The sequence below is a fragment of the Ovis canadensis genome, chromosome 8, assembly GCF_042477335.2.
Source record: "Ovis canadensis isolate MfBH-ARS-UI-01 breed Bighorn chromosome 8, ARS-UI_OviCan_v2, whole genome shotgun sequence".
In the NCBI taxonomy this organism is placed as follows: Eukaryota; Metazoa; Chordata; class Mammalia; order Artiodactyla; family Bovidae; genus Ovis; species Ovis canadensis.
The window spans coordinates 41,374,137-41,401,948 of record NC_091252.1 but is presented as its reverse complement, the minus strand read 5'-3'; the positions used below and the strand labels follow the sequence as shown (position 1 = coordinate 41,401,948).

Genomic DNA, 27,812 nt, shown 5'->3' with positions numbered 1-27,812 from the left:
TTTGCGACCCCGTGGAATATACAGTCCGTGGGATTCTCCAGGTCAGAATACTGGAGTGGTAGCCTTTCCCTTCTCCAACCCAGGTCTCCCACATTGCAGGCGGATTCTTTACCAGCTGAGCCACAAGGAAAGCCTGAGAATACTGGAGTGGGGAGCCTCTCCCTTCTCCAGCAGATATTCCTGACCCAGGAGTCGAATAGGGGTCTCCTGCATTGCTTGCAGGTGGATTCTTTACCAACTCAGCTATGAGGGAAGCCATGGCATTACAGAGGGCAGCCTGCCATTACAGAATTGGCACTGCCTGAGAGAAGGAGTCCAGAGACCAGGCTGCAGACCCGGCTCTCCCACTGATGATGAAGTGGCATCATCCTGAGCACGAAAATACTCCTGAATTCTCTGCCCTTTATGTTCTTGACTGTAGCATGACAGAGTAGGGCTGAAGGACTTCAAAGCCCTTTCCTGCTGTAAAATCCTAGGATTCAAATCTAAAAGGCTATTTGGAAAGAGGAACAAATTTATTCTAGGTGGATTAAGAGACCAACCTCCAGGCAGAAGCTGCAAAGATCAATTTTAACTAAGCAGTCATTCAAAAAATAACAGCCTGCGTTTGTGAGCTAGTGAGGTTCTCTAACTGGAAAAGAGCAAACAAGAGGAGCAAAGCCACTGGACAGAGATGCAGAGGGGCACAGTGAGGAGCAGAGGAGAGGCCGGCCTGTGTGCGTGCCCGCCTTCACCCGCCAGGGCTTCTCTCCTCTGGAGACAGGCTGCAGACATGCACGAACTAGATAGCAGAGGGTTGGCTGCCTCGGCCTGTCTCCCGCGGCTGTTCCCAGAAGCAGCAGGAGAGGGTTACTGGCTGACACTACTACTATGTGGAAGCCTAGGTCTTTCTCTCTTTTTAAAGCTATGAAAATATACTTCTACTTAAAGTGAGCAACAGTAATTAGCTTCTGAAAACTAATTTAAGGGACTTTCCTGATGGTCCAGGGGCTAAGACTCCATGTTCCCAATGCAGGGGGCCTCGGTTCGATCCCTGGTGGGGAACTAGATCCCACATGCCACAGTTAAGACCTGGCGGAGCCATATGAATAAATCATCTTAAAAAAAAAAAAAAAACTAATTTAAAAAAGGGAAAAATCTTTGCATCAGAAGCAGTGAAATAGCTCCTGAGACCCTGCAGCAGCTTTGCCTGGGCTGAGTGAAGACCAGGTTCTGAAACACCTCCCTGTCTCTGCCTGAGCCAGTCAGGATGGACGGGGGCCTAAGAGAATTCCAGAGTCCGGTCCCACTTGGTATGTTCAGTCAAATAACACCTGGCGTTCAGGCACGATGACAACATCCATTACTGGTATCTACACAGCCTCTGCTTCTCTGAAACCCCCGGTATAAAGGCAAAATACTAACCACATACGTCATGTGCTGCTCTAGGTTCTACCCATGGTGACAAAGGCCACTGGGGGGAATATACCTTCCAACACGACCTTCTTCCACAGCGGGGTAAAAGCAGTTAGCTTAAAAAATAGCAGAAGGTAAGCAAAATATCTTCCTCAGTACAAACCACAGTACATGATCGTGCTGTGCTAACATCTGGAGGAGAATCAGAAACCAACCTAAATGCCCTCTAGTGACACGAGGCGTTCTCACAGACTCTCCTCTAAGATGCCAGCATGGCTGTGAGGCCACCAAACCATCTCAGGCGTGCATCATCAACCGTCCTTGTTCCCACCTTCCCAATATGCACACTGTTTGGATACATACGGCTTTGAAGATTTCAACTGCTCTTCCACATTCCCAGATTTGTAATCAATCACGTCGTCTGCCCCAAGCTTCCTCACAAGCTCACTGGCATCCTGGGAGCAGACTGCTGTCACGTGAGCATCCCATGCTTTCATTACCTGCCCAAAAAGGAAAGAAACGGGGGAGGGGGGCAGAAAAACTGCATTAAACAAAAAAATAGTTGGCACCACATGATGTACATTCATCAGCTTAATCTCTAGACAATGCTAATGCTTTGTCTTAATAAGAACTACAGGAAGCCATCTGCCAGAGGCTAGTAAAAATGATTAAATTTTTGCTCACAAAGAAAGATCCAAGAAACAGATCTCATTTTCCCTGGACAAGACAGTGAGTCACCTTAATTTCGTGAAGTTATAACCAATTCATTTAAAGAAGGGCTCAGAATCTCACCAGCATCAGAAAAGACAAAAGTTGATGACCTTAAGCTTAGCATTTTCATTGATGACAAAGGTAACGGGAAAAAACACAACATCCTCAGAAAATAACTATTTCAAATGTATCCAGAACATAAAAACACAACATCACTTCATTTGCATTTCCAGTAAGTATAACCTTGAATCAGACAACTGCATCAAAGCAATCAGGTACTGGGTAATAAGTGAAAGGTGCTCTTAAAAATAGGGGAAGAAAATGTGGCCATTTTACTTCCAAAACATGAATCAGGTCCTCTCCTTTGGAGTAAAAAGACCTTAAATAAATGGTTTGTGGGATTTAAAATGCAGATACTTTATGTTTTACAATAACTAGACAAATAAAAAGAAGGATTCAGGATTAAGTACCCAGAAAGCCTCATGCTCCAAAATTGCTGTCATTCTTTCCTACAATGGCAGTTCCATACAATTGAAAGGGAGCCATTATCAGCAAAAATCTGAGAACAGTTACTTGATGTTCACTGAGAAATTTTCAAATGGACAGTTATAGGTCATAACAAATTCGTTGTTTTCTCATTCCTATCCTCAGTATCAATTTCCCAAGCTTCCTTGATATAAATTGTAGAGGTTCATTAGAATAAGCAAGACCCGTGTTCTGATCACGTTTTCTACTATCTCTGCACACTACTGAAACGTTTTAAAGCAGCTTTAGATTGAAAAACAATTTTATGTAAACTGTTAAAAATAATAAGAAATAATACAACCCACGTACAGGAGACGTCTATAAGGCAGACAGCACTCCAACAGGGACAGCAAGCTGGCAGTCACTCCAAGAGCTCTACACTGTGCCCTCTCCCTCCCAAAAGTCATCATCACCCTGATACTTAGAGTAAATCACCTCCTTGCATAAAAAAAAAAAAAGGCTTTATCATCCAAATATGTATTTCCTAGATACTACAGTTTGGTCTTGTGCATTTTAAAAGTATGATGTACTATTTTTTTTTTTTTAAACGATAGGCTCCTCTTCTATCCCCCCTTTGCTTAAAATTTATCTGCGAAAGAGTCTAGGCCATGTACCCTGAAGAGATTTTCCCTGGAAACTCTGGAATTTCTGCCTGCACACCTGGGACAGTTCTACTTACTACTCTGTCCTCTGTTTCCTGTTTATATCCTTTTAGCAAGATTAAGGACAGCATCTGCAAATTATAGAAGGCGGAGTGTATCTGCTTGTTCCTCTTTTTATTAAATCTCAGTGGTTGCTGGTGGTTGCAAACCGGTGCTATTCTCCCTCTCCTGTTTTCACTTAGTCGCTGGAATACTTTTATAAAGAAACACTTCTCCTCATATACTACTTTGTTTATTCAGGTGTACAATTCATACAGAAAGGGCAATAATTGTTTCCTTGTATTAGTTTATAAAATAATACATTGGTTTCCTATCCTCTTCCAAGTGACCACTTTTTAAAAAATATCAACTCATTTAAGTCATGGATTTAAAAATATTTGGAAGCTTTCATTCTTTTGTAACTATCATGACTATTTCTGAAGCTCAAATGGTCTTCTTTGATAACCTTTAGGAATTTCTTCAAGTTGGCTGCTGAGTCTTTTTGACGTGACTCGACCAGTCTTTACTAACTTCTCTGCTATTTTATATATTCTACTCATTCTTGTACGTTTCATGCCATAGATCTGGAATCTGCCATTACTCCAAGGCCCTGAATTTTTGTGTGCATGTGAGCAATGATATTTCAAGAGACAGTTTTGCATATACACATACACAAAACAGCTCTTGAGTTCATTTTGATACTTCCAATTCAAACTCCAGACTCAAGCTTTTACTTCACCTGTATTACATCTGTATCTTCTTTCTTGCACTGCTAAAATCTTGATGGTCAAAGACAAAGGGGATTACAGAATTTAAATATGCCATAAATACCCAACTGTCCCATTGTATGTTACACATATACCAGTCTCTGAATAACAGTACTAAAATCATCCCCAATATGATCAATGAAAGCATTCAAATAATTTTAAATATGCTTTCCCACTATTCCTTTTTAAAAACAGTAGTACTGCTTACTTTGTCAGAGTCACACACTGTACTCTCTAAGCCCTCACGAAGTTTTAGTTCTACAGATGACTGTATATTTAACATTTACCACCAGTCCTTAGGGTTATGTCTCTCTAGCCGTTTTAGTTTTCAGAAGCTCATTTTCTAGTCTATTTCTCAGAAAGAGATCAGAAGAACATACTCCTCAAGTTCTTGCATGTTATTAACAGTTCGCATATGTCCTTTAGTATACAGAGGCCAGTTTCGCTGTATATAAAATTTTAGCATATTCTTTCTCAAGTGTCTTAAATGTTACTCTAACTCCAGTCCCAGCATTTAAGCACTGTTATCAAAAAGTTCTAATAACCTAATTTTACTCATATGTCACATTCTTTTATTTTAAAGATGTCCCAAAGTTTTTTTTATTTTTCTCCTTTTCTTTAAAAGCCAGTAGTTTTGCTAGTTCCCTTGATACTGCTCATTCTGGGTCCATGTTCTTCAATAAGCACCCCAGTCATTTAATATGTAATTTCAAATCATTTAACTTCAGGGAAGTGGGGAAGTTTCTTGAATTATGGGTTTTAGCATTTGTTTTATTCCCTGGTTTTGGTTTTCCTCATCAGAGACACTTATTGATACAGCAGTTTTCTTTCCTATCTTCAATAGATGACGCTTTTCTCTTGACTCTGTCTTTATCTCTTCCTTTCTTTGCAATTTACAATTTTTCCTTTACACACTGTTTCTACTGCTGTGCTGCTGCGGCTTAGTCTAAAGTCATATCCGACTTTCTGTGACCCCATGGACTTTAGCCCGCTAGGCTCCTCTGCCCATGGGATTTTCCAGGCAAGAATACGGCACTACGTGTTGTGCTTGAGTTCCTACTAGTTTGAAGTGAAAGTTGCTCAGTTGGGTCTGACTCTCCGTGACCCCATGGACTATAGCCTGCCAGGCTCCTCTGTCCATGGAATTCTCCAGGCAAGAATACTGGAGTGGTTAGCCATTCCCTTTTCCAGAGGATCTTCCTGACCCAAGGATCGAACTCAGGTCTCCCACATTGTAGGCAGATTCTTTACTGTCCGAACCACCAGGGAAGCCCTCCTTCTAGTTTAGTCTTTTGTTATTTCTCTTTACTTTATTTCTGAGTTTTTCCAATTCTGATTTTTTTTATTCATGTCTTTGTATTTTTAATGTTCTTTTTAGCTTGTTTTGAAATTCTGGGGTTCATTTTGATGTTTTCTCATGTGTTTTCCTTGTCGGTAGATACATTATTCTTCTTTCTATTATTCTTCATTCTTTCTTTATTATTCTTCATTCTCTTTCTGACAATAACTTTGTGTGGGATTTAACCTTGATATTTTCCTATTAATCAATTGTTTAATCTTATTTAAATGTTTTTATTGTGAAACATAACACAGAGAGAAAAGTGTGTGGAATATAAATGTACGGCTTAACAAATTATTACAAAGCAAACACTATCTTAAGCACTGTTCAAGATTAAGAACTAGAATATCTCACCTCCCCCTCCCAATCAAAACCGTCCTCATTCCCTGAGAAGCAGTAACAACTATCAGGACTTTTACATAAGCCTCCCCTCACCTATTAAAAAAAAAAGCTTTTCTATCTAGATAAGCATCCTTAGACACTGTTTGGTTTTGCTTGTTCCTGAGCATCATTGAATGGAACCATGTAAGTCATCCTCTCATTTCTGACTTCCTTCTGCTTGCTCAATTCCTCTACTACACTGTGCACAACTGTAGTTGCTTTTCTAAGATTTTTTTGATGTGGACGACTTTTAAAATCTTTATTGAATTTGTTACAATATTGTTTCTGTTTTATGTTTACGGTTTTTGGGACACGATGTATGTAGGATCTTAGTTCCCTGACCAGGGATCAAACCTGCATCCCCTGCATTGGAAGGCAGACACCTGGACCACCAGGGAAGTCCCCAGTAGTCTGTTTTCACAGCTGTGTAATAATCCAAACATAAGAATATACTGCAGTTCACTTCCCCAGTTTGCCTGGAGAAGGAAATGGCACCCCACTCCAGTACTCATGCCTGGAAAATCCTGTGGATGGAGGAAGCTGGTAGGCTATGGTCCACGGGGTCACAAAGAGTCGGACACGACTGAGTGACTTCACTTCTCAGTTCCCATTTGGGGCTTCCCTTGTGGCTCAGCCAGTAAAGAATCCACCTGCAATGTGAGGGACCTGGGTTAGATCCCTGGGCTGGAAAGATTCCTTGGAGAAAGGAAAGGCTACCCACTCCAGCATTCTGGCCTGGAAAATTCCATGGACTCTCCATGGGGGTCGCAAAGAGTCAGACATGACTGAGCGACTTTCACTCACTTTCCCATTTTACTATTGATGGCCAGTTAGGGGATAAATATCTGGGACATATCTGGAGGATATTCTGGGACATATCTTTTGGTGAACATGCATGTACAGTTGACTCTCTGTATCCAAGAACTCCACATCACTGAATTCAATCAACCAGGGATTGAAAAAATTCAGGAAAAAAATTGTCAAAAAGCAAAACCTGAATCAACAGCACACGATTTACATAGCATTTACATTGTTTTAGGTAATATAAGTAATCTAAAGAAGATTTAAATTATACAACAGGATGTGGGTAGGACTTTTATGCCATTTTATCTGGGCTTCCCAGGCAGCGCTAGTGGTAAAGAACACGCCTACAAATGCCGCAGACAGAGGAGGCTCAGGTTCAATCCCTGGGTCAGGAAGATCCCCAGAGGAGGGCATGCAACGCACTCCAGTATTCTTGCCTGAAAAATCCCACGGACAGACGAGCCTAGCAGGCTACAGTCCATGGGGTTGCAAAGAGTTGCACACTTCACACCATTTTATGAAAGGGACTTGAGCACCCATGGATTCTGGCATCCAAGGAGGTCCTGGAACAAATGCGAGTTTGGCATACTGAGGGATGACTGCAAAGTACATTCATATTTTGTTAGGCCATCACAGGGCAATTTAAATTCATAATTAGTAGATACAGCCAAATTATTTTCCAAACTAGTTATACTAATTACACTTTAACCAGCAGGACATGATATTTCTCTTTTTCTCCCATCCTCCCTCCCTCTTTTCCTTTCTCCCATTTACATATTAATTCACATTTACTGACAATCTATGGATTAGGCACTGGGTATCTGCCTTAAGTCTGTTTGAGCTGCTATAACAACATAGACTGGGTACCTTATAAACAACAAACATGTACGCCTCACAGTTTTGGAGGCTGAAGTCCAAGATCAGAGTGTCAGCGCCTAGGTGTGTTCCGAGCCCCCTTCCTGGTTCGCAGCCTGTGGCTTCTGTGTCCTCGCATGGGGAAGGGCTCGGGAGCTCTGCTGGCCTCGTTCATAAGGCTTTAATACCATTCGCAAGTGCTCCACCCTCATGACCTGACCACTTCCCAAAGGCCTCAATACTATCACTATAGGCATCAGGATTTCAAAACATGCATTTCAGAGGAGCACAAACACTCAGGCCACAGCAGTATCTAAAGGTGAATTAAGATGAATAAAGGTGTGCGTTTCCCGGGGGTCCTCTCCATCTCCCGTTTCTTCCCCCAGCCACTAGCAGCCGCTAATCTTTTTTCTGTCTCTAAGGATTTGCCTCTTCTGGACACAATATAAATGGAATCATATAAAATGTGACCTTTTCTGTCTGGATTCTTTCACTTAGCATCATGTTTTGAAGGTTTATCTATGTTGTATCATGAATCAGAATTTCATTCCTTTTGATGGCTGAATAACACTCCCTTGTGTATATATACACCACATTTTGTTTCTCCACTCATTAGGTGATAGACACTACCGTTGTTTCTGTTTCTTTGACTATTATGAATACTGATGTTGCAAATGAAAATTTGTATGTAAGTTTTTGCTTGAACATAGATTTTCATTTCTCTCAAGTATACACCTAGGAATGGAACTGCTGGATCACAGGTAATTCTAAGTTTAATACAGAATTAAGAATTTTAAGAAACTGCCAAATTGTTTTCCACTGTGGCGGCATCACTTTACACTCCCACTAGCACTATATAAGGGTTTCAATTTCTTTACATCCTTGCCAACATTGCTATTTCCATTTTTTTAACAGCCATCCTAGTAGGTGTGGAGTGCTACCTCACTGTCATCTTTTTTTCAAACTGAAATATAGTTGATTTACAGTGTTGTGTTAATTTCAGGTATTCAGGGTTTTGTGTTTTTTTTTGCATACTATATCCCATTATAAGTTATTAGGTATAATTCCCTGTGCTATACAGTAAATCCTTGTTGCTTATGTATTTTACGTATAGTCAGTCAGTCAGTTCAGTCGCTCAGTCGTGTCTGACTCTGTGACCCCATGAATCGCAGCACGCCAGGCCTCCCTGTCCATCACCAACTCCCGGAGTTCACTCAGACTCGCGTCCATTGAGTCAGTGATCCCATCCAGCCACCTCATCGTCTGTCGTCCCCTTCTCCTCCTGCCCTCAATCCCTCCCAGCATCAGAGTCTTTTCCAATGAGTCAACACTTCACATGAGGTGGCCAAAGTACTGGCGTTTCAGCTTTAGCATCATTCCTTCCAAAGAAATCCCAGGGCTGATCTCCTTCAGAATGGACTGGTTGGATCTCCTTGCAGTCCAAGGGACTCTCAAGAGTCTTCTCCAACACCACAGTTCAAACGCTTCAATTCTTCGGTGCTCAGCCTTCTTCACAGTTCAACTCTCACATCCATACATGACCACTGGAAAAACCATAGCCTTGACTAGACGGAACTTTGTTGACAAAGTATTCTCTCTGCTTTTCAGTATACTATCTAGGTTGGTCATAACTTTTCTTCCAAGGAGTAAGCGTCTTTTAATTTCATGGCTGCAGTCACCATCTGCAGTGATTTTGGAGCCCCCAAAAATAAAGTCTGCCACTGTTTCCACTGTTTCTCCATCTGCATCTATTGACTCCATAGTCTTAATCTGTCCCTCCCCGCCTCTTCCCTTTGGTAACCATGTTTGGTTTCTATGTCTTTGACTCTGTTTCTGTTTTGTATATAGATTCATTTGTATTATATTTTTTTAGATTTCATATATAAATGATATCATATAGTATTTATCCTTCTGACTTATTTCACTAAGCATAATTTCTTTAGGTCCATCCATGTTGCTACAAATAGCAACATGGCTAGTAATATGCATTTTGTGTGTGTGGGGCTGTATATACAGATACATAGACACAGACACACATAAATACCGCATCTCCTTAAGTCAATCATTCACTGTGGTTTTGATTTGCATTTCCCTAACGACGAATGACGTTAAAAACTTTTTCATGGGCTTGCTGCCCATTTTTAGATTTTCTTTCAAGAAGTGTCTACTCAAGTCCTTTGCTAATATTTTAACTGGGTTGTCTTTCTGTTGTTGAGCTGTTAAGAGTTCTTTACATATTCTGTATAGTGTATCCTTATTAGATAAATGATTTGTAAATATCTGCTCTCATTCTGTGTGCTTTTTACTTTCTTGATAGTATCGTTTGATGCACAGAAGTTTTAGATTTAATGAAGTCCAATCCATCTGATTCCTTTCTCCTTTCACTTGTGCTCTTGGCGTCATATCTAAGAATCTATTGCCAAATCCAAGGCATGAAGATTTACTCCCATGTTTTCTTATGAGTTCTATGGTTTTAGCTCTTATATTTAGGTCTTTGACCCAGCTTGAACTAGTTTTCACATAGGATGTGAGATGGGATCCAACTTCATCCTTTTATACGTGGATATCTAGTTGCCTCAGTCCCATTCATTGAAAAGACTATTCTTTCCCCTGTTTAACTGTCTTGTCACCCTAGTCAAAAATCAACTGGTCATAGATATACTGGTTTAATTCTGGATGTTCAATTCTATTTCATTGATCTATATATCTAACTTTATGAAAATACTTTTTTTTTTGCTTTTAATACATATATATTTTTTATTATATTTCTTTTTTTCCCCCTATTTCTTTTTTTTTTTTTAACACCAAAAACATTTTTGGGGTAAAGCCAATCCAGTGCCACTGTTCTGACTTCTATAGTTTCGTAACTAAGTTTTAAAATTGAGAAGCGTGAGTCCTCCAGTTTTGTCCTTTTTTGCCAAGATTGTTCGGCATCTTAGGGTCCCTTGAAATTCCACATGATTTTAGATTCCACTTGCCCATTTATGCAAAAAGAAAAAAAAAGGCAGCTGCTATTCTGATAAGATTGCATTGATTCCGTAGATATGAGTTCTACCATCTTTACACAGCATTTTGTCTATTGCATGTCTTATATATATTTTAGAACTAGCTTATCAATTTCTGCTGCTGCTGCTAAGTCACTTCAGTCGTGTCCAACTCTGTGCAACCCCAGAGATGGCAGCCAACCAGGCTCCGCCATCCTTGGGATTCTCCAGGCAAGAACACTGGAGTGGGTTGCCATTTCCTTCTCCAATGCATGAAAGTGAGAAGTGAAAGTGAAGTCACTCAGTCGTGTCTGACTCTTAGTGACCCCATGGACTGCAGCCTACTAGGCTACTCTGTCCATAGGATTTTCCAGGCAAGAGTACTGGAGTGGGTTGCCATTGCCTTAACTGCAAACCTCAATCCATTTTCACTTGCCCATGGTCTTCCTCCCTGAAAGCTTTCCTCCATTTGTTATACAGGATGTCTACAAAACTAATTCATATATTAAACCACTGGAAACGTTAATGCTTCCTTCTACCTTAGAAAATTTCCTTCTTAGAAGGGCAAGCTGAAATCACACTGAATGTAATTTCTCTCAGCTTTCAAGAAAAAGTAATCCACAATATATAAATTTTTTAATTTATGAAAATAATAATCTTCCTAGTCAAAAGATAAATTGTCTTACCTGTATAGCAAAAGTACCAACTCCACCTGAAGCGCCCAGGATTAAAACACTGCAACATAAAAGAAACTATCATGAAGATACTAAGCCAACATAACTGAATAAACAAACAAGATGTTTTCAACATGTAACTGGCTCAAAGATAATCCCCAAAGCAAACATTCAGCTTCCCAAGATTCTATTACACAAGATTTTTATTTATCAGGTTCACCAAGAATCCATAAATGCTTAAAGTTAGACATACTATGAACTCTTTACCAAGAATACAAAATATCAAATACACCAATGATTTGTATTTTTAAAGTAGCTCAGATGGTTGTTGGTAACATTTGCCTTATAATTTTTCTAGGCTTAAATTACTATAGCTTTCTTTCTAAGAGCAAGCTTTGGGATCCTTTTCAGTGTGCTACAGAATATTCAGTTGCTCTCTAAGAAAAATCACATTCCTGACCACATTCTTGCCAAAGTGGAATAAACGTCTTTTGTTCAGACAAGTCCCATCACGCTCACCAGCTTTCAATAAGGGAAACCAATCTTATCTTCAGTTTGGTTTCTTGTTAAAGCAGATGAATCTGTTTTATCAGTGCAAACATGCTTGTGCTCCAGGTTTTCACCGTGTTTGCTTACTGTGTGTAGTCTTCCTGCCTCTCCAGATCAAGGGTGTGCAGCCTGGGGTTTGTGGATGAGTGCCGCTGAGGGCTGTGAGGGTGTGAACCCCCTGAAACTGTGAACTGACTCAAATAACATGCAGTTTGGTAAGACCATGCCTAAGTGCATTGGGGAGAAGGGGGATCCATCAGACTTATCACCAAGTTCCCAAAGAAGGTATGATTCAAAAGAGACTCACTAGTAAAGAATCACTGCTTTACATATTCTTACATTTCATTTTTGAATTAAGCTAGAGCTCCAGTGAACTCCCTTCCTCTGACTACAGAGATTCAAGTCCTCAGAAAACTGTAATGAATTGCACTTTGGTGTTCTGTTACCAGTCTAGGCTGAGAGACATTACAAAAAGTTACTATTTGATATCTGATACTGCATTAGCTAAGGGGATACTGTTGAGAGAATTCATGAGAATTGTGGAGTGCCATATGGAGTGCCCACTGGAAAAAAAAAATTTTTTTTTCTGAAGACTAAGTTGTAACTGCAGGCTGTGGGTCCCTCTTTGACTCAGCTGTTGGAAAGCGCAGGGAACTCTGTCACCTACCTCAAGCAGGGACACCCGATCTTGGAATAGACATTGTGTTTATAATCTTAACTCTACTTTTATTTTTTTCTCTCTTACCCAAATCACAGAAGGCTGACTGTCAGCCTTTGGATCTTAGAAGTTACTGGTAATATTTTTCAGTCAGCTACTCCTTTTGAAACTAACACCATCGAATGTAATTAAGACAAGTCTCTTTGGAAACGATACTCCTTTTAGAAGAGTTACTTTTAACTTCACAGAATTATAAATTGTAAAGAATAAAAAAAATTTAAAGATACACTCTTCCAAAAATCCTTCAATTCACACATTTAATAGCCTTAATACTTCCTAAATGGTGGGGGGGGGGGGGGGGGAGGAGACTGCTTCACAGATACATCCAACAATTAGTTCATCCATGGAATATTTTACCCTCTTATTTTGGAAATATAAGTTTGGTCAAACTCTCATTTAAGTTCTTCACAATCTTATCTTTTTGCAACTCTGATTTCCTCTCAACTACTTCTACAACAGACTCTCCACCTGAGCCTCCCTGGTCCCCTTGCATGTACCCCAAGTCCCATGCATGCTGGCCCAGGTCTCAGGCTCTCAAATGCCTTCACTGCCTGCTGAGATCTCCCTATCTGCAAAGGCTCACAGTTTGTGAACAATACCTGTTTGTCTGAACAATACCTCAGAGATAGCCGTGAGCCTGATGTCCACGCTGCACGTGGCATGCTCTTAACTTTCATTCATATGCTTGCTACCCAAGCCATTCTGCAAGCCTCAAGGACAGAGACTTATATATGCCCAGCACTAGCCGTACTACCCTCGGTATAGCAGATGCCTGATCCATGTTACTTGACTTTAAAATCATCGGACTTCCCTGGTGGTCCAGAGGTTAAGAATCTGCCTGCCAATGCAGGGGACACAGGTTCAATCCCTGGTCCAGGAAGATTCCACATATCATGGGGCAATTAAGCCTGTGTGCCACAGCTACTGAGCCTGTGCTCCATAGTGAGAAGCTTGTGAATTGCAACTAGAGTAGCCTCCACTCTCCACAACTAGAGAAAGCCCGCGCTCAGCCATGAAAACCCAGCACAGCCAAAAATAAAAATATAAATTATTTTTAAAAAATCATTTAAATCAGCATTATATCTGACAATTAACAACAACTGCTACTACCCTAAATGTGGGAGTCACCTGGCTATTTGAAAAATTGCATTAAAGTTTCTTCCAATAAAGAAAAGCTTGAAATGAATTTATAGTTCTCGCCCTAAGAATGCTGGATTAAGAGGATACCAAGTACAATGGCTTCCCTTGTGGTTCAGTCGGTGAAGAATCTGCCTGCAATGCTGGACACCTGGGTTCGATCCCTGGGTTGGGAAGATCCCCTGGAGAAGGAAAAGGCTACCCACTCCAGTATTCTGGCGTGGAGAATTCCACAGACCGTAGAGGCCATGGGGTCACAAAGAGTTGGGACACGACTGAGCGACTTTTACACACACACACAAATACAATGGCTGCTCAGGGAACCAATGGCCGGACACATCTCCAGCCTCATTGCTCTTAGATCATAGCTTCCCCCCCACCTCCCCCCCAACCCCATACCTCTTAATCCAAAACAGTCTCACTCCTCCATATAAAAAAGCAAAACCGTGTTTCTCAGTGGTGCTTGGAGGAAGAGGGTGTGGTTCTACGTTAGCAGCTTCAGTTCCTGATACTGCCACTTGATGGCGCCCGTGAGCGCAGAACAGGCAAAGAACAAGCCCAATTGCTACAGACCAATGGTCTCTGTGTGAAGCCGCCTGGGGACACACCATTCTCTGGTCCTGCTAGCTCCATGTTTTGTGCAGGCTGAACCAGGGCCTGTACTTTTCTTTAAACAAGGAAAGTCCTCAGATTGGACGGCAGGCAAATTTATTTTCAAGCCAACAGTAAGTCAGCTAGTACTCTGTGGTTTGAAGCCCTATAACTGAACAAACTCTTCTTGTACTCTTCAAAGCACTTTCAATAAAAAGGGAAAATCCTGCTGTCCCTTACCCCCAGCGGCCCTTCACTTCAGTGCTATAGAGTGGGAGTACTTTCTACCCAGCTGCAGTAATAGTCACCAGAACACTGAGACTTCAGCTGCAGTAACAGTCACAAGATACATTCAGACTTCACTGAAGCAGAAGCCCATTTGTCATGGTAAAGAAAAGTGTGCTGTATTGCTTGTTGGTTTATAAGCAGCAAGTACCCAGGAAATATACTCTTTGCAAAAAGCACTACAATTCAAAATTGCCAATAATTTTAATCACATTCCTCTCTTACTAAGTCCATTTGCCCAGCTTCTTTTCAAGTCAGTGGGAACTGAACTGTGGCAAATATAAAAATATGGGGGAAGAAAATATGAATAATTATTAAGCTTCTAATGCACTTTAAACCCTAGATTCTCATTTTCCTCTGTCATTTCTGCCCATCTTTCCACTCTCCCTAAACATACGTTGAGGCACTAAGGCAATGCCAACTTCTTTACGTGACTGAGTCACTCTACTCAGCATCTGGGCACCTAAGGCCTCTACAGTCACATTTTCAGTATCACAACCTTACGAGACATGGCATCCACACCCTAATCGCCTTACAAATAAAAAATACATGAAACACACTACAAAACAGCAGGCGATCCAGAAGTAGGGAATTGCCTTTCAAATTTCTATATTCTGGCTAAGCCCCAGAAGTCTTCAAATGCCAGGGCGGGGTATCTAGAGACCCGGGGTCAAGTCCCCATGCTCTCATTAACTGAATCTCTAGGCCTCAGATGCATCTGCAGTGAACGATAATCACAGAGGGGTACTCCAAGAGTTAATGAATAAGAACTGGCATTTTCAATCTAAGTTAAGCTTATATTTTGTTTCTTCACCTTTCTAACATAGAACTATATGATCGTCACGACTGCTCTCCCCAGACCACATACTTGTCATAATGGAAATAAAAATAAAAGTCACATCACGAGAGCAGAGTACCCTTCATTAAGTCCTAATGGCTCGGAAACAGAGCTGATTTAAATATGGCTAAATCTTCCATCCGTAGAAACAAGCGGTCTTTAAAAAAATAAGGATGAGACTGAAAACACATAAACTCTTTTTAGTTTGACCCAGAACTCTTAAATCTGGGGGGCGGGGGGAAATGGGTGAAAGAAAGCGTATCATAATATGCTAAATTTATTCCCTTAAGTAAGTGAGAAACAACTTGAATAAGGAAAAAAGAGCTACAAAACAAATCAACCAAGCACGACCAAGACAGTCTGGGTTTGTGTGTCCCCTCCTTCCAAGCCTCCCTAATTCATGCAGACATTCCCCAACTTACAGAAGAGTTCATGTGTAAATTAGCTGTTTGGAACTTTAAACACATTTTCCCATGAAAACAAAGCTACTTATACATTTTGGCAAGATGCCCAGGGTAGTCCTTTAAAAAGGTTTAGTTAACCCCATAATGGACCAAAAACCTCATAACAATGGTTCTATGAGACGTGTATTCAGAATTTCAACCTGGGGTACTGGGAACACAGCTCCCCAAACAGGACAGGCATTGGGAACCATCCCAAGACATTGATTCCTTCCATCTGGTGCCAAACAGAAGGAGTAAGATGGAGGGAAGGATCGTTTGGGATGGCGCCACGAGAATGGTTGAGAGGAGGATCTTCCCTGGAACTCACAGGGTTCAGGACATGCTGCCCCCAAACACAGCACCTTGGCAGATTGAATATTTTACGCTGAAGGAATGTGACAAACAGCAAATGCGGGAAGGACTCTCTGACCTTCTTCAATGAAGCTGGCCACAAGACCCTCGGTAGAGGTTTGCGCCCTGTGCCCGGGGGAAAAGAGCATCTGCTCTCCAGAACCAGATGAAGTGGGGAGCCAGAAAAAACTGGCCTTGCGGAGTTTTCTCACTTTACTACATGTAGCACATATATTTGTCCTAGAACATTTTCTCTACTCTGGAAAGGTAGCACAAAAATGTTCAGGTGTAAAAATCGAAACAGACATACAGAGAGCAAACGGGTCTCAGTAATTACCAGGTTCGAGCCCTGGGTCAGGAAGATCCCCTGGAGAAGGAAATGGCAACCCACTCCAATATTCTTGCCTGGCGATTCTATGGACAGGAGTCTGGTGGGCTACAGTCCATGGGGTTGCAAAGAATCGGACACCACTGAGTGGCTAACACTTTCACTTTCAAGGGAACAAAAGAATGCAGAAATAACTCTTATCAGGCAAGAAAGGTAACAATAGCAAGAAAGTGAAAGTGAAGTTTCTCAGCCTGTCCTACTCTTTGCGATCCCATGGACTGTAGCCCACCAGGCTCCTCCACCCATGCAATTTTCTAGGCAAGAATACTGGAGTGGGTTGCCATTTCCTTCTCCAGGGGATCTTCCCAACACAGGGATTGAACCTGGGTCTCCGCCATTCTGGGCAGACGCTTTATCACCTGAGCCACCAGGGGAATCCCATGGAATAACAGCAAAGATAATGTCAATTGCTGCTGTTGTTTACAATGTCATAGGTAAAGACTCCCAGTTGTTTCAGTGATAAAGATTAGCCCAAAGAGCTTAACTATCACAGGATGAGATGGCTGGATGGCATCAGTGACACAATGGACATGAGTTTGAGCATGCTCCGGGAATTGGTGATGGACAGGGAAGCCTGGCATGCTGCAGTCCATGGGGTCACAAAAGTAGGTCATGACTGAGCGACTGAACTGAAGGAATGATGATATCGACCTTTTCTGGCTCTTGTGATCGTACTCAATCAGGGCTTCCAAGGCCAAGTCACTACATGAATATGCACATTCTCTTAGCTTAAAACTTTTCCAAAACTTTTCCAATTTTGTTTGTGATCAGTTCACCTCAGTTCAGTTCAGCTGCTCAGTCCTGTCTGATTCTTTGCAACCCTATGGACCCCAGCATGCCAGGCCTCCGTCCATCACCAACTCCCAGCTTTACTCAAACTCATGTCCATTGACTCGGTGATACCATCCAACCATCTCATCCTCTGTTGTCCCCTTATCCTCTTGCCTTCAATCTTTCCCAGAATCAGAGTCTTTTCAAATGAGTCAGCTCTTTGCATCAGGTGGCCAAAGTATTGGAGTTTCAGCTTCAACATCAGTCCTTCCAATAGACACTCAAGACCAATCTCCTTTAGGATGGACTGATTAGATCTCCTTGCAGTTCAACGGACTCCCAAGAGCCTTCTTCAACACCACAGTTCAAAAGAATCAACTCTTTGGTGCTCAGCTTTCTTTACAGTCAAACTCTCACATCCATACATGACTTATGGAAAAACCATAGCCTCGACTAGACAGACCTTTGTTGGCAAAGTAACATCTCTGCTTTTTAATATGCTATCTAGGTTGGTCATAATTTCCTTCCAAAGAGTAAGTGTCTTTTAATTTCATGGCTGCAGTCACCATCTGTAGTGATTTTGGAGCCCCCCAAAATAAAGTCTGTCACTGTTTTCACCGTTTCCCTACCTATTTGCCATGAAGTGATGGGACCAGACGCCATGATCTTAGTTTTCTGAATGCTGAGCTTTAAACCAACAGTTTCCACTCTCCTCTTTCACTTTCATCAAAGGTTCTTCTTCATTTTCTGCCATAAGGGTGGTGTCATCTGCATATCTGAGGTTATTGATCTCTTCCAGCAAACTTAATTCCAGCTTGTGCTTCATCCAGCCCAGAATTTCTCATGATGTACTCTGCATATAAGTTAAATTAGCAGGGTGACAATATACAGCCTTGACATATTCCTTTCCCTATTTGGAACTAGTCTGTTGTTCCATGTCCAGTTCTAACTGTTGCTTACTGACCTGCATATAGGTTTCTCAAGAGGCAGGTCAGGTGGTCTGGTATACCCATCTCAGAATTTTCCACAGTTTGTTGTGATCCACTCAATCAAAGCTTTGGCATAGTCAATAAGGCAGAAATAGATGTTTTTCTGGAACTCTCTTGCTTTTTCAATGATCCATCAGATGTTGGCAATTTGATCTCTGGTTCCTCTGCCTTTTCTAAAACCAGCCTGAACATCAGGAAGTTCACAGTCCACATATTGTTGAAACTTGGCTTGGAGAATTTTGAGCATTACTTTACTAGTGTGTGAGATGGGTGCAATTGTGTGGTGGTTTGAGCATTCTTTGGCACTAAGATATGCAGATGACACCACCCTTATAGCAGAAAGTGAAGAGAAACTAAAGAGCCTCTTGATGAAAGTGAAAGAGGAGAGTGAAAAAGTTGGCTTAAAGCTCAACATTCGGAAAACGAAGATCATGGCATTTGGTCCCATCACTTCATGGGAAATAGATGGGGAAACAGTGGAAACAGTGGCAGACTTTATTTTTGGGGGCTCCAAAATCACTGCAGATGGTGATTGCAGCCATGAAATTAAAAGATGCTTACTCCTTGGAAGAAAAGTTATGACCAACCTAGATAGCATATTGAAAAACCAGAGACATTACTTTGTCAACAAGGGTCCATCTAGTCAAGGCTACGGTTTTTCCAGTGGTTATGTATGGATGTGAGAGTTGGACTGTGAAGAAAGCTGAGCACCGAAGAATTGATGCTTTTGAACTGTGGTGTTGGAGAAGACTCTTGAGGGTCCCTTGGACTGTAAGGAGATCCAACCAGTCCATTCTGAAGGAGATCAGCCCTGGGTGTTCTTTGGAAGGACTGATGCTGAAGCTGAAGCTCCAGTACTTTGGCCACCTCATGCGAAGAGTTGACTCATTGGAAAAGACCCTGATGCTGGGAGGGATTGGGGGCAGGAGGAAAAGGGGACGACAGAGGATGAGATGGCTGGATGGCATCACTGACTCGACGGACGTGAGTTTGAGTCAACTCCAGGAGAAGGTGATGGACAGGGAGGCCTGGAGTGCTGTGATTCATGGGGTCACAAAGAGTCGGACACGACTGAGCGACTGAACTGAACTTCTTTGGGACTGGAATGAAAACTTCCCTTTTCCAGTCCTGTGGCCACTGCTGAGTTTTCCAAATTTGCTGGCATATTGAGTGCAGCACTTTCACAGCATCATCTTTCAGGATTTGAAATAGCTCAACTGGAGTTCCATCACCTCTACTAGCTTTGTTCACAGTGGCTTCCTAAGGTCCACTTGACTTCACATTCCAGGATGTCTGGCTCTACGTGAGTGATCACACCATCATGATTATCTGGGCCGTGAAGATCCTTTTTGTATAGTTCTTCTGTGTATTCTTCTTAATCTCTTCTGCTTCTGTTAGGTCCATACCAATTCTGTCCTTTGTTGAGCCCATCTTTGCATGAAATGTTCCCTTGGTATCAATTTTCCTGAAGAGATCTCTAGTCATTCCCATTGAATTGTTTTCCTCTATTTCTTTGCATTTATCACTGAGGAAGGCTTTCTTATCTCTCCTTGCTATTCTTTGGAACTCTGCATTCAAATGGGTATATTTTTCCTTTTCTCCTTTGCTTTTCGCTTCTCTTCTTTTCACAGCTATTCCTAAGGCCTCCCCAGACAGCCATTTTTCTTTTTTGCATTTCTTTTTCTTGGTGATGGTCTTGATCCCTGTCTCCTGTACAATGTCACAAACCTCCATCCATAGTTCATTAGGCACTCTCTCTATCAGATCTAGTCCCTTCAATCTATTTCTCACTTCCACTGTATAATTGTAAGACATTAAATTTAGGTCATACCTGAATGGTCTAGTGGTTTTCCCTACTTTCTTCAATTTCAGTCTGAATTTGGCAATAAGGAGTTCATGATCTAAGCCACAGCCAGCTCCCTGTCTTTTTTTTTTTGCTGACTGTATAGAGTTTCTTCACCTTTGGCTGCAAAGAATATAATCAATCTGATTTCGGTGTTGACCACCTGGTGATGTCCACGTGTAGAGTCTTCTCTTGTGTTGTTGGAAGAGGGCATTTGCTATGGCCAGTGCGTTCTCTTGGCAAAACTCTATTGCCCTGCTTTCATTCTGTACTCCAAGGCCAAATTTATCTGTTACTCCAGGTGTTTCTTGACTTCCTACTTTTGCATTCCAGTCCCCTATAATGAAAAGGACATCTTTTTTGGGTTCTAAAAGGTCTTATAGGTCTTCATAGAACCGTTCAACTTCAGCTTCTTCAGCATTACTAGTCAGATCTCTGTTCATTTCCAAGGCAAACCATTCTATATCATGGTAATCCAAACTTGGATTTGGATAGAATGGTTTGCCTTGGAAATGAACAGAGATCTGTCTGTTGTTTTTGAGATTGCATCCAAGTACTGCATTTTGGACTCTTCTGTTAACTATGATGGCTACCCCATTTCTCCTAAGAGATTCTTGCCCACAGTAGTAGATATAATGGTCATCTGCATTAAAAATCACCCATTCCAGTCCATTTTAGTTTTCTGATTCCCCAAATGTCAACGTTCACTCTTTCCATCTCCTGTTTGACCACTTCCAATTTGCCTTGATTCATGGACTTGACATTCCAGGTTCCTATGCAATTGCTCTTTACAGCATCAGACCTTGCTTCTATTGCACAGCACCAGAGCAGCAAGTGGCCAAGAGGAAACACCCCATGTCCAAGGTCAGTAGGCGCAGCCATGAGATACCCCACATCCAAGGTAAGAGAAACCCAAGTAAGATGATAGGCACTGAGAGAGGGCATCAGAGGGCAGACAGACTAAAACCACAATCTCAGTAAACTAGCCAATCTGATCACATGGACCACAGCCTTGTCTAACTCAATGAAACTAGGCCATGCCATGTGAGGCCAGCCAAGACAGACAGGTCATAGTGGAGAGGTCTGACAGAATGTGGTCCACTGGAGAAGGGAATGGCAAACCACTTCAGGATTCTTGCCTTGAGAACCCCATGAACAGTATTAAAACGCAAAAAGATAGGACAGTGAAAGATGAACTTTCCAGGTCGGTAGGTGCCCAATATGCTACTGGAGATCAGTGGAGAAATAACTCCAGCAAGAATGAAGGGATGAAGCCAAAGCAAAAACAATACCCAGTTGTGGATGTAACTGGTGATAGAAGCAACGTCCAATGCTTTAAAGAGCAATACTGTTTGTGATAGACCTCAGTATCCTCTTTACTTGCTGGTAATAAATCCTTCCTTCTCCTGAAGTTTGGCTTGCTTGTGTCTTTTGACTTGACACCTACCAAGAGGTGAACTGAGTTGTCAAGTAACACATATGTGCTTTTGTAAAACTTACAAAAGTAAGATATGCTGATAAACATGGCACCCCAAAACATACCACTTAGGCATAAGGATTATTCTGAGCTGAAGGCATCTGAGAAGCAGATGTAAGAAATCTCTGAACTCCTATTTGCCTAAAAGCAGGACAGAAGTTTAGAAAAGAGCTCCTCTGCTCTTTACCAGGAAGGACAAAGGTTAATCCCTGGAGATAACTTTAGATCCTTATCAAGGGAGAAGTCACCAACTTAAATTTGCATAACGAATTTTATTCTTGCTTTTCCTGGTATACTTTCCACAACTGGCCTTCCCTGTACTTTTATCTTGAGCTTTAAGACAGCATTTTAGCCTGAATTCTAAGCTAACGCCTTAAGTAACTCACTCTTCTTGGGGGCATCTCTCATGTATACAAGAGGAGGCATACATGTTAATAAATTTGTTTGTTTTTCTCTTGTTCATCTTTTATTACAGAAGACTCAGTAGAGAACTCAGAAGAGTATGGGGAAATTACTTTTCTTCCCCTACTAACCACAATCAGTTAAAACTGCTGTCTCTTTCCACTCCTGCCTTCCCCTCCCTTATATCAACACTTCCTCTCTTGCCAGGTGACACTACGTTTGATTTGAAAAAATACCATTGCTTTGGGTTCAGTGGGAAATACTGACGTGGTGCACAGTAATTTCTGAGTTATTACAGGCTGCTCTGGTCTAAGAACGCCTTCCAAGAATATTCCTACTTCCCACTATGTCAACACAACAAGGTATCATGGCGTTTTAAGACTGAATGTCATGGTACCTAGCAATGGATTCTATGAGCAGTGAAGGAAAACATACTGTTCATGGGGCTCTCAAGGCGAGAATACTGAAGTGGTTTGCCATTCCCTTCTCCAGTGGACCACATTCTATCAGTAAAGGACAGAAATGGTATGGACCTGACAGAAGCAGAAGATATTAAGAAGAGGTGGCAAGAATACATGGAAGAACTGCACAAAAAAGATTTTCATGACCCAGATAATCATGATGGTGTGATCACTCACATAGAGCCAAACATCCTGGAATGTGAAGTCAAGTGGGCCTTAGGAAGCATCACTATGAACAAAGCTAGTGGAGGTGATGGAATTCCAGTTGAGCTATTTCAAATCCTGAAAGATGATGCTGTGAAAGTGCTGCACTCAATATGCCAGCAAATTTGGAAAACTCAGCAGTGGCCACAGGACTGGAAAAGGGCAGTTTTCATTCCAATCCCAAAGAAAGGCAATGCCAAAGAATGCTCAAACTACTGCAAAGTTGCACTCATCTCACATGCTAGTAAAGTAATGCTCAAAATTCTCCAAGCCAGGCTTCAGCAATACGTGAACCGTGAACTTCCAGATGTTCAAGCTGGTTTTAGAAAAGGCAGAGGAACCAGAGATCAAATTGCCAACATCCGTTGGATCACTGAAAAAGCAAGAGAGTTCCAGAAAAACATCTATTTCTGCTTTATTGACTATGCCAAAGTCTTTGACTGTGTGGATCACAATAAACTGTGGAAAATTCTGAAAGAGATGGGAATATTAGACCACCTGACCTGCCTCTTGAGAAATCTGTATGCAGGTCAGGAAGCAACAGTTAGAACTGGACATGGAACAACGGACCGGTTCCAAACAGGGAAAGGAATACATCAAGGTTGTATGTTGTCACCCTGCTTATTTAACTTCTATGCAGAGTACATCATGAGAAACACTGGGCTTGATGAAGCACAAGCTGAAATCAAGATTGCCGGGCAAAATATCAATAACCTCAGATAGGCAGATGACAGTACCCTTATGGCAGAAAGCGAAGAACTAAAGAGCCTCTTGATGAAAGTGAAAAAGTTGGCTTAAAGCTCAACATTCGGAAAACTAAGATCATGGCATCTGGTCCCATCACTTCATGGGAAATAGATGGGGAAACAGTGGAAACAGTGACAGACTTTATTTTGGGGGGGGGGCCTCCAAAATCACTGTAGATGGTGACTGCAGCCACGAAATTAAAAGATGCTTACTCCTTGGAAGAAAAGTTATGACCAACCTAGCTGTTGCTACTGCTAAGTTGCTGTCATGTCCAACTCTATGCGACCCCAGAGACAGGAGCCCACCAGGCGCCCCCGTCCCTGAGATTCTCCAGGCAAGAACGCTGGAGTGGGTTGTCATTTCCTTCTCCAATACATGAAAGTGAAAAGTGAAAGTGAAGTCGCTTAGTCATGTCCAACTCTTTGCAACCCCATGGACTGCAGCCTACCAGGCTCTTCCGTCCATGGGATTTTACAGGCAAGAGTACTGGAGTGGGTTGCCACTGCCTTCTCTGGACCAACCTAGACAGCATATTAAAAAGCAGAGACATTACTTTGCCAACAGAGGTCCGTCTAGTCAAGGCTATGGTTTTTCCAGTGGTCATGTATGGATGTAAGAGTTGGACTATAAAGAAAGCTGAACGCAGAAGAATTGATGCTTTTGAACTGTGGTGTTGGAGGACTCTTGAGAGTCCCTTGGACTGCAAGGAGATCCAACCAGTACATCCTAAGGAGATCAGTCCTGGGTGTTCATTGGAAGGACTGATGCTAAAGCTGAAGCTCCGATACTTTGTCCACCTGATGCAAAGAGACGACTCATTAGAGAAGACCCTGATGCTGGGAAAAATTGAGGGCAGGAGAAGGAGGTGACAGCAGATGAGATCATTGGACAGTATCACCGACTCAAAGGACAGAAGTTTGAGCAAACTCCAAGAGATGGTGAAGGACAGGAAGACTGGTGTGCTGCAGTCCATGGGATAGCAAAGAGTCAGACACAACTGAGTGACTGAACAACAACTCACGTTCTGAGATGGCCCACACTGTCTGTGGAGTGTGTTTCTCTTTAAATAGATCCACTTCTTACCTATTACTTTGTCTCTCACTGAATTCTTTCTGCAATGAGACATCAAGAACCTGAGCTTCACTGAGTGCTGAAACCAGGTATGTGATCTCAGTTGGAAGACTGTGAGGTCAAGTCCCAATCTGAGGTGCATGGTGTTCAGAGGAATGGCTAGTCTTATAGGGAAATCACCCCCCTATACCCAGTTTCCATGCGGCCACTTCTAAGGCTGCCTAAATGTCACTTGTGCCCAAATTTCCTCAGGAAGAGAGCTTGTGAGGCACTGCACTTCCCAATCCATGGAATGTTTTCCCTTGAATAAAGGACATCACCCTTGCTACTAAATTGTATTATTTCTGTCATTTAACACCACTCTTGGGCTTCCCTGGTAGCTCAGCTGGTAAAGAATCTGCAATGCAGGAGACCCTGGTTCGATTCCTGGGTCGGGAAGATCTGCTGGAGAAGGAATAGGCTACCCACTCCAGTATTCTTGGGCTGCCCCGGTGACTCAGCTGGTAAAGAATCTGCCTGCAAAGTGGGAGACCTGGGTTCGACCCCTGGGTTGGGAAGATCCCCTGGAGAAGGGGACAGCTACCCACTCCAGTGTTCTGGCCTGGAGAATCCCATGGTCCATGAGGGCACAAAGAGTCGGACACAACTGAGCAGCTTTCACTTTCACAGGGAAGATATTAGGCTGCAGAGGATGAGATGGTTAGATGGCATCACCAACTCAATGGACACGAATTTGAGCAAACTCCAGGATACTGGAGGACAGAGGAGCCTTGTGTGCTACAATCCATGGGGTCACAGAGTCGGACATGACTTAGCGACTGAACAACAGTTAATGAAGGTTGTCAATCAAAATGTATTTTGGGCTTATTCAGTGCACAAGAAAACGTGAGATGCCCTGGAATTTTACAGCTTGTGAAGAAAGCTGGAAGATGGTTTTCCAATTCTGACAACAATCCTAAATTTTACATGACATGGACAATAAGGGAGAGCACGGCAGTGGGAGAGGAGCTGGGCTGGCGAACAATACCAAGTTTGGCTTATGGAAGATCAGTTAACTGACAGTAGGCATACAGAAGAAGAGTCAGGGTGGTAGTCAGTAAGTCTTGTTCTGCACAAGTTGAGTTTCAGCTACAAAGGGAACATTTAAGTGAATGGGACTGAGTAGAGAGGCTGGAGTTGGAAACAGGGGTGTGCAAATCACCAAAACAGAAAAAGAAGCTGGGAGCAGATGAGAGAACCCTGGGAGACAGAGGAGGGGACAACCAGAAAACAGTAGTGGGTAAAGGGCTGGGGGAGAAATAAAGGGAGCCTTTAAAAAGACAAGAACTGGCTGAAAAGGCCAGAAAAAAAACTAAAGGTGTCTAATGTCCCTGAAACCAGGGGAAAAGTGGGCATAATGAAAGTGGTTTACCGTGCTGGAGACTCCAGAGGTCACAATGGAAGAACTGAAGAGTATTGTTGGGCTGACAGCTGGGTCAGCTGTGACCCATGAGAACACCTGCAGCTGCTTGGCCAGGCTGGAATTGAGGTTCCAGTGCATCACAAGAGAGTTTTCTAGGTGGCAGGGGGTGGGGGGAGTGGGTGGTAACTATCTGCAAACCACCAATGGTTAGGTAAGAGTTTTCTACTGATTCCTTTAGCTGAGCCCTCAGAGCTCCCTGGAAAACAGGAAAACAGGTCATGGGTGGACACCTGACCCATCGCCGCACACTGGCCAGGCCAGGGCTGCACCCTTCCTTCTCCACTTCCTCCCAACCCCAGGAGTTCTTCAAGTAGGTACACTTTCTCCTTCCCCTGTCCGTTCTCCCCCATACAAGCCAGTCAGGTGCAGATGCAAACCCAAAAGTCCCCAGGGGTGGTGGGGTGGACAGCAGGGAGAAGCAGGTGGGTAGGAGGGTGAAGGACAGGCAGGTGAAGGCAGCAGAAAGAAGGAAGCTGGTGTGATTACTGGAATAGGCACATGGTGGGGAAATCCAACGTCTCAGCCTAACTCTATAAATAGAATCAATCAGACACCTAATTTACACTTCCATGACAAAATTTTATTGTCTTAAAGTCTAATCTCAAAAAAGAAACCAGGAAGAGCATTCCTAAAGCCACTGCATTGAGTTTCAGGTATACACAATTTAGAAGTGACATTTATTTTGTGGAGGAGGAATAGTTCAATTTCTAACACTTGCTAACACTTCTGTCAAACAGAGTAAAGTATAACTTTCCAGCAAGAGATGTATTTCAGGCAGAGCATGACACTACTGATAAATATAACCATCAGATAGAACTCTTTCTCAAAAATACCTGGTGTAACCACTTTTTTTAAAAAGTTCTATTCATCTTGAGAACTCTAAGTTATCCATGGGTTCCTACTGAATAAGACATGAAGACACTACAGACGGGCTCAAAACAAGGAAATCACTTCACGTGACTTCTCCAGTGATACCAAAGTGTGGGCAAAAATGACACATAACATCAATATTAAGTTATTCCCTTGGTTCATTGATGCTCAGTCGTGGCAAAAATATAATGACAGAACAAAAAAGGGAAAGCAAAACACCATCGAGGTTGGTGCTGGATGACAAACAGTGACTTGCTTTGGTGCAAACTAAAGACTGCCTTAATGCCAACAGCTAATAGTGAAGGAGTAATCACTGCTTAGAGAAGCCATAATATGCTCCACCAATCACAAAGGATAGTCAAGCTGAAAAAAGTCACTTTGGACACTGGAACCTCTGGGTTTACATAGGTAAAACCCCACTACAACAGTAATCTCTTCATGTAGGAGTATTTTTACAGTATTTTAAGGTGCTCACATCTCCCATGTGATTCTCACAAGCAAGCAGTAGGAGAGGGAGGCATTATTACCATCGTGTGTAGTAATCTCAGTAAACTGAAATTTCCCAGAGCACCAAGGACCAGGTTCCCACTGCCACTCACAGCAAAGGCATTCTGAGCCACTGCACAGGTGGGAATGCGACCAAAGCCCGTGACAGGAGCCGGCGAGCCTCTTTCAGCGGGTTTTGCTCCAGGTTGGTTAACAGATGGCTAAATCAGTGTGCACAGACTCAACATAACGTTTAAATCACTTTTATAAGGTATAAAACTTTCCAGTTCTCAAAGCCCCCCAACAACCTACACTGTCCTCCTCTCAGTACCTTGGTGGAAACAGCAGAGGCCATAAAATGCATGCATGTGGGCAGCTGATTAGTTAGTAGCAGAGAGAGGAACCCAGGCCTCTACCTGCCCAGTTCCAAGCCATTACTGCTTAAACAGAAGACAATATAATACCCACAAAGCAAATGATCAACTGCGACAAGAAGAGAGAGCTAGCTCTGTCTCTAACTCATTTTCTACAGAATACCAAAAAAAAAGGTATGTCCAAAGAGCCCGAACCAGCAAACGAATGAGAGCTCTCTACCCAGAGTAGTCACGCAGGCATAGAAATATGAATGCTTTTTAAGGAAAAAGAAAGCAAAG

At 42.3% G+C, this 27,812-nt stretch overlaps 1 protein-coding gene across 3 annotated transcripts in view; it reads right to left on the bottom strand.

The window, feature by feature from the left end:
- The window catches only part of RTN4IP1 (reticulon 4 interacting protein 1), a 52,569-nt gene that overhangs the window by 11,952 nt on the left and 12,805 nt on the right, over window positions 1-27,812 (bottom strand). For all 3 annotated transcript variants that reach the window (XM_069598240.1, XM_069598241.1, XM_069598242.1), the window contains exons 5-6: window positions 11,089-11,137; window positions 1,759-1,895 (exon numbers count right to left, since the gene is read on the bottom strand). In XM_069598240.1, the coding sequence (XP_069454341.1) occupies window positions 1,759-1,895; window positions 11,089-11,137 (186 nt within the window). The remainder of the gene's footprint in view (window positions 1-1,758; window positions 1,896-11,088; window positions 11,138-27,812) is intronic.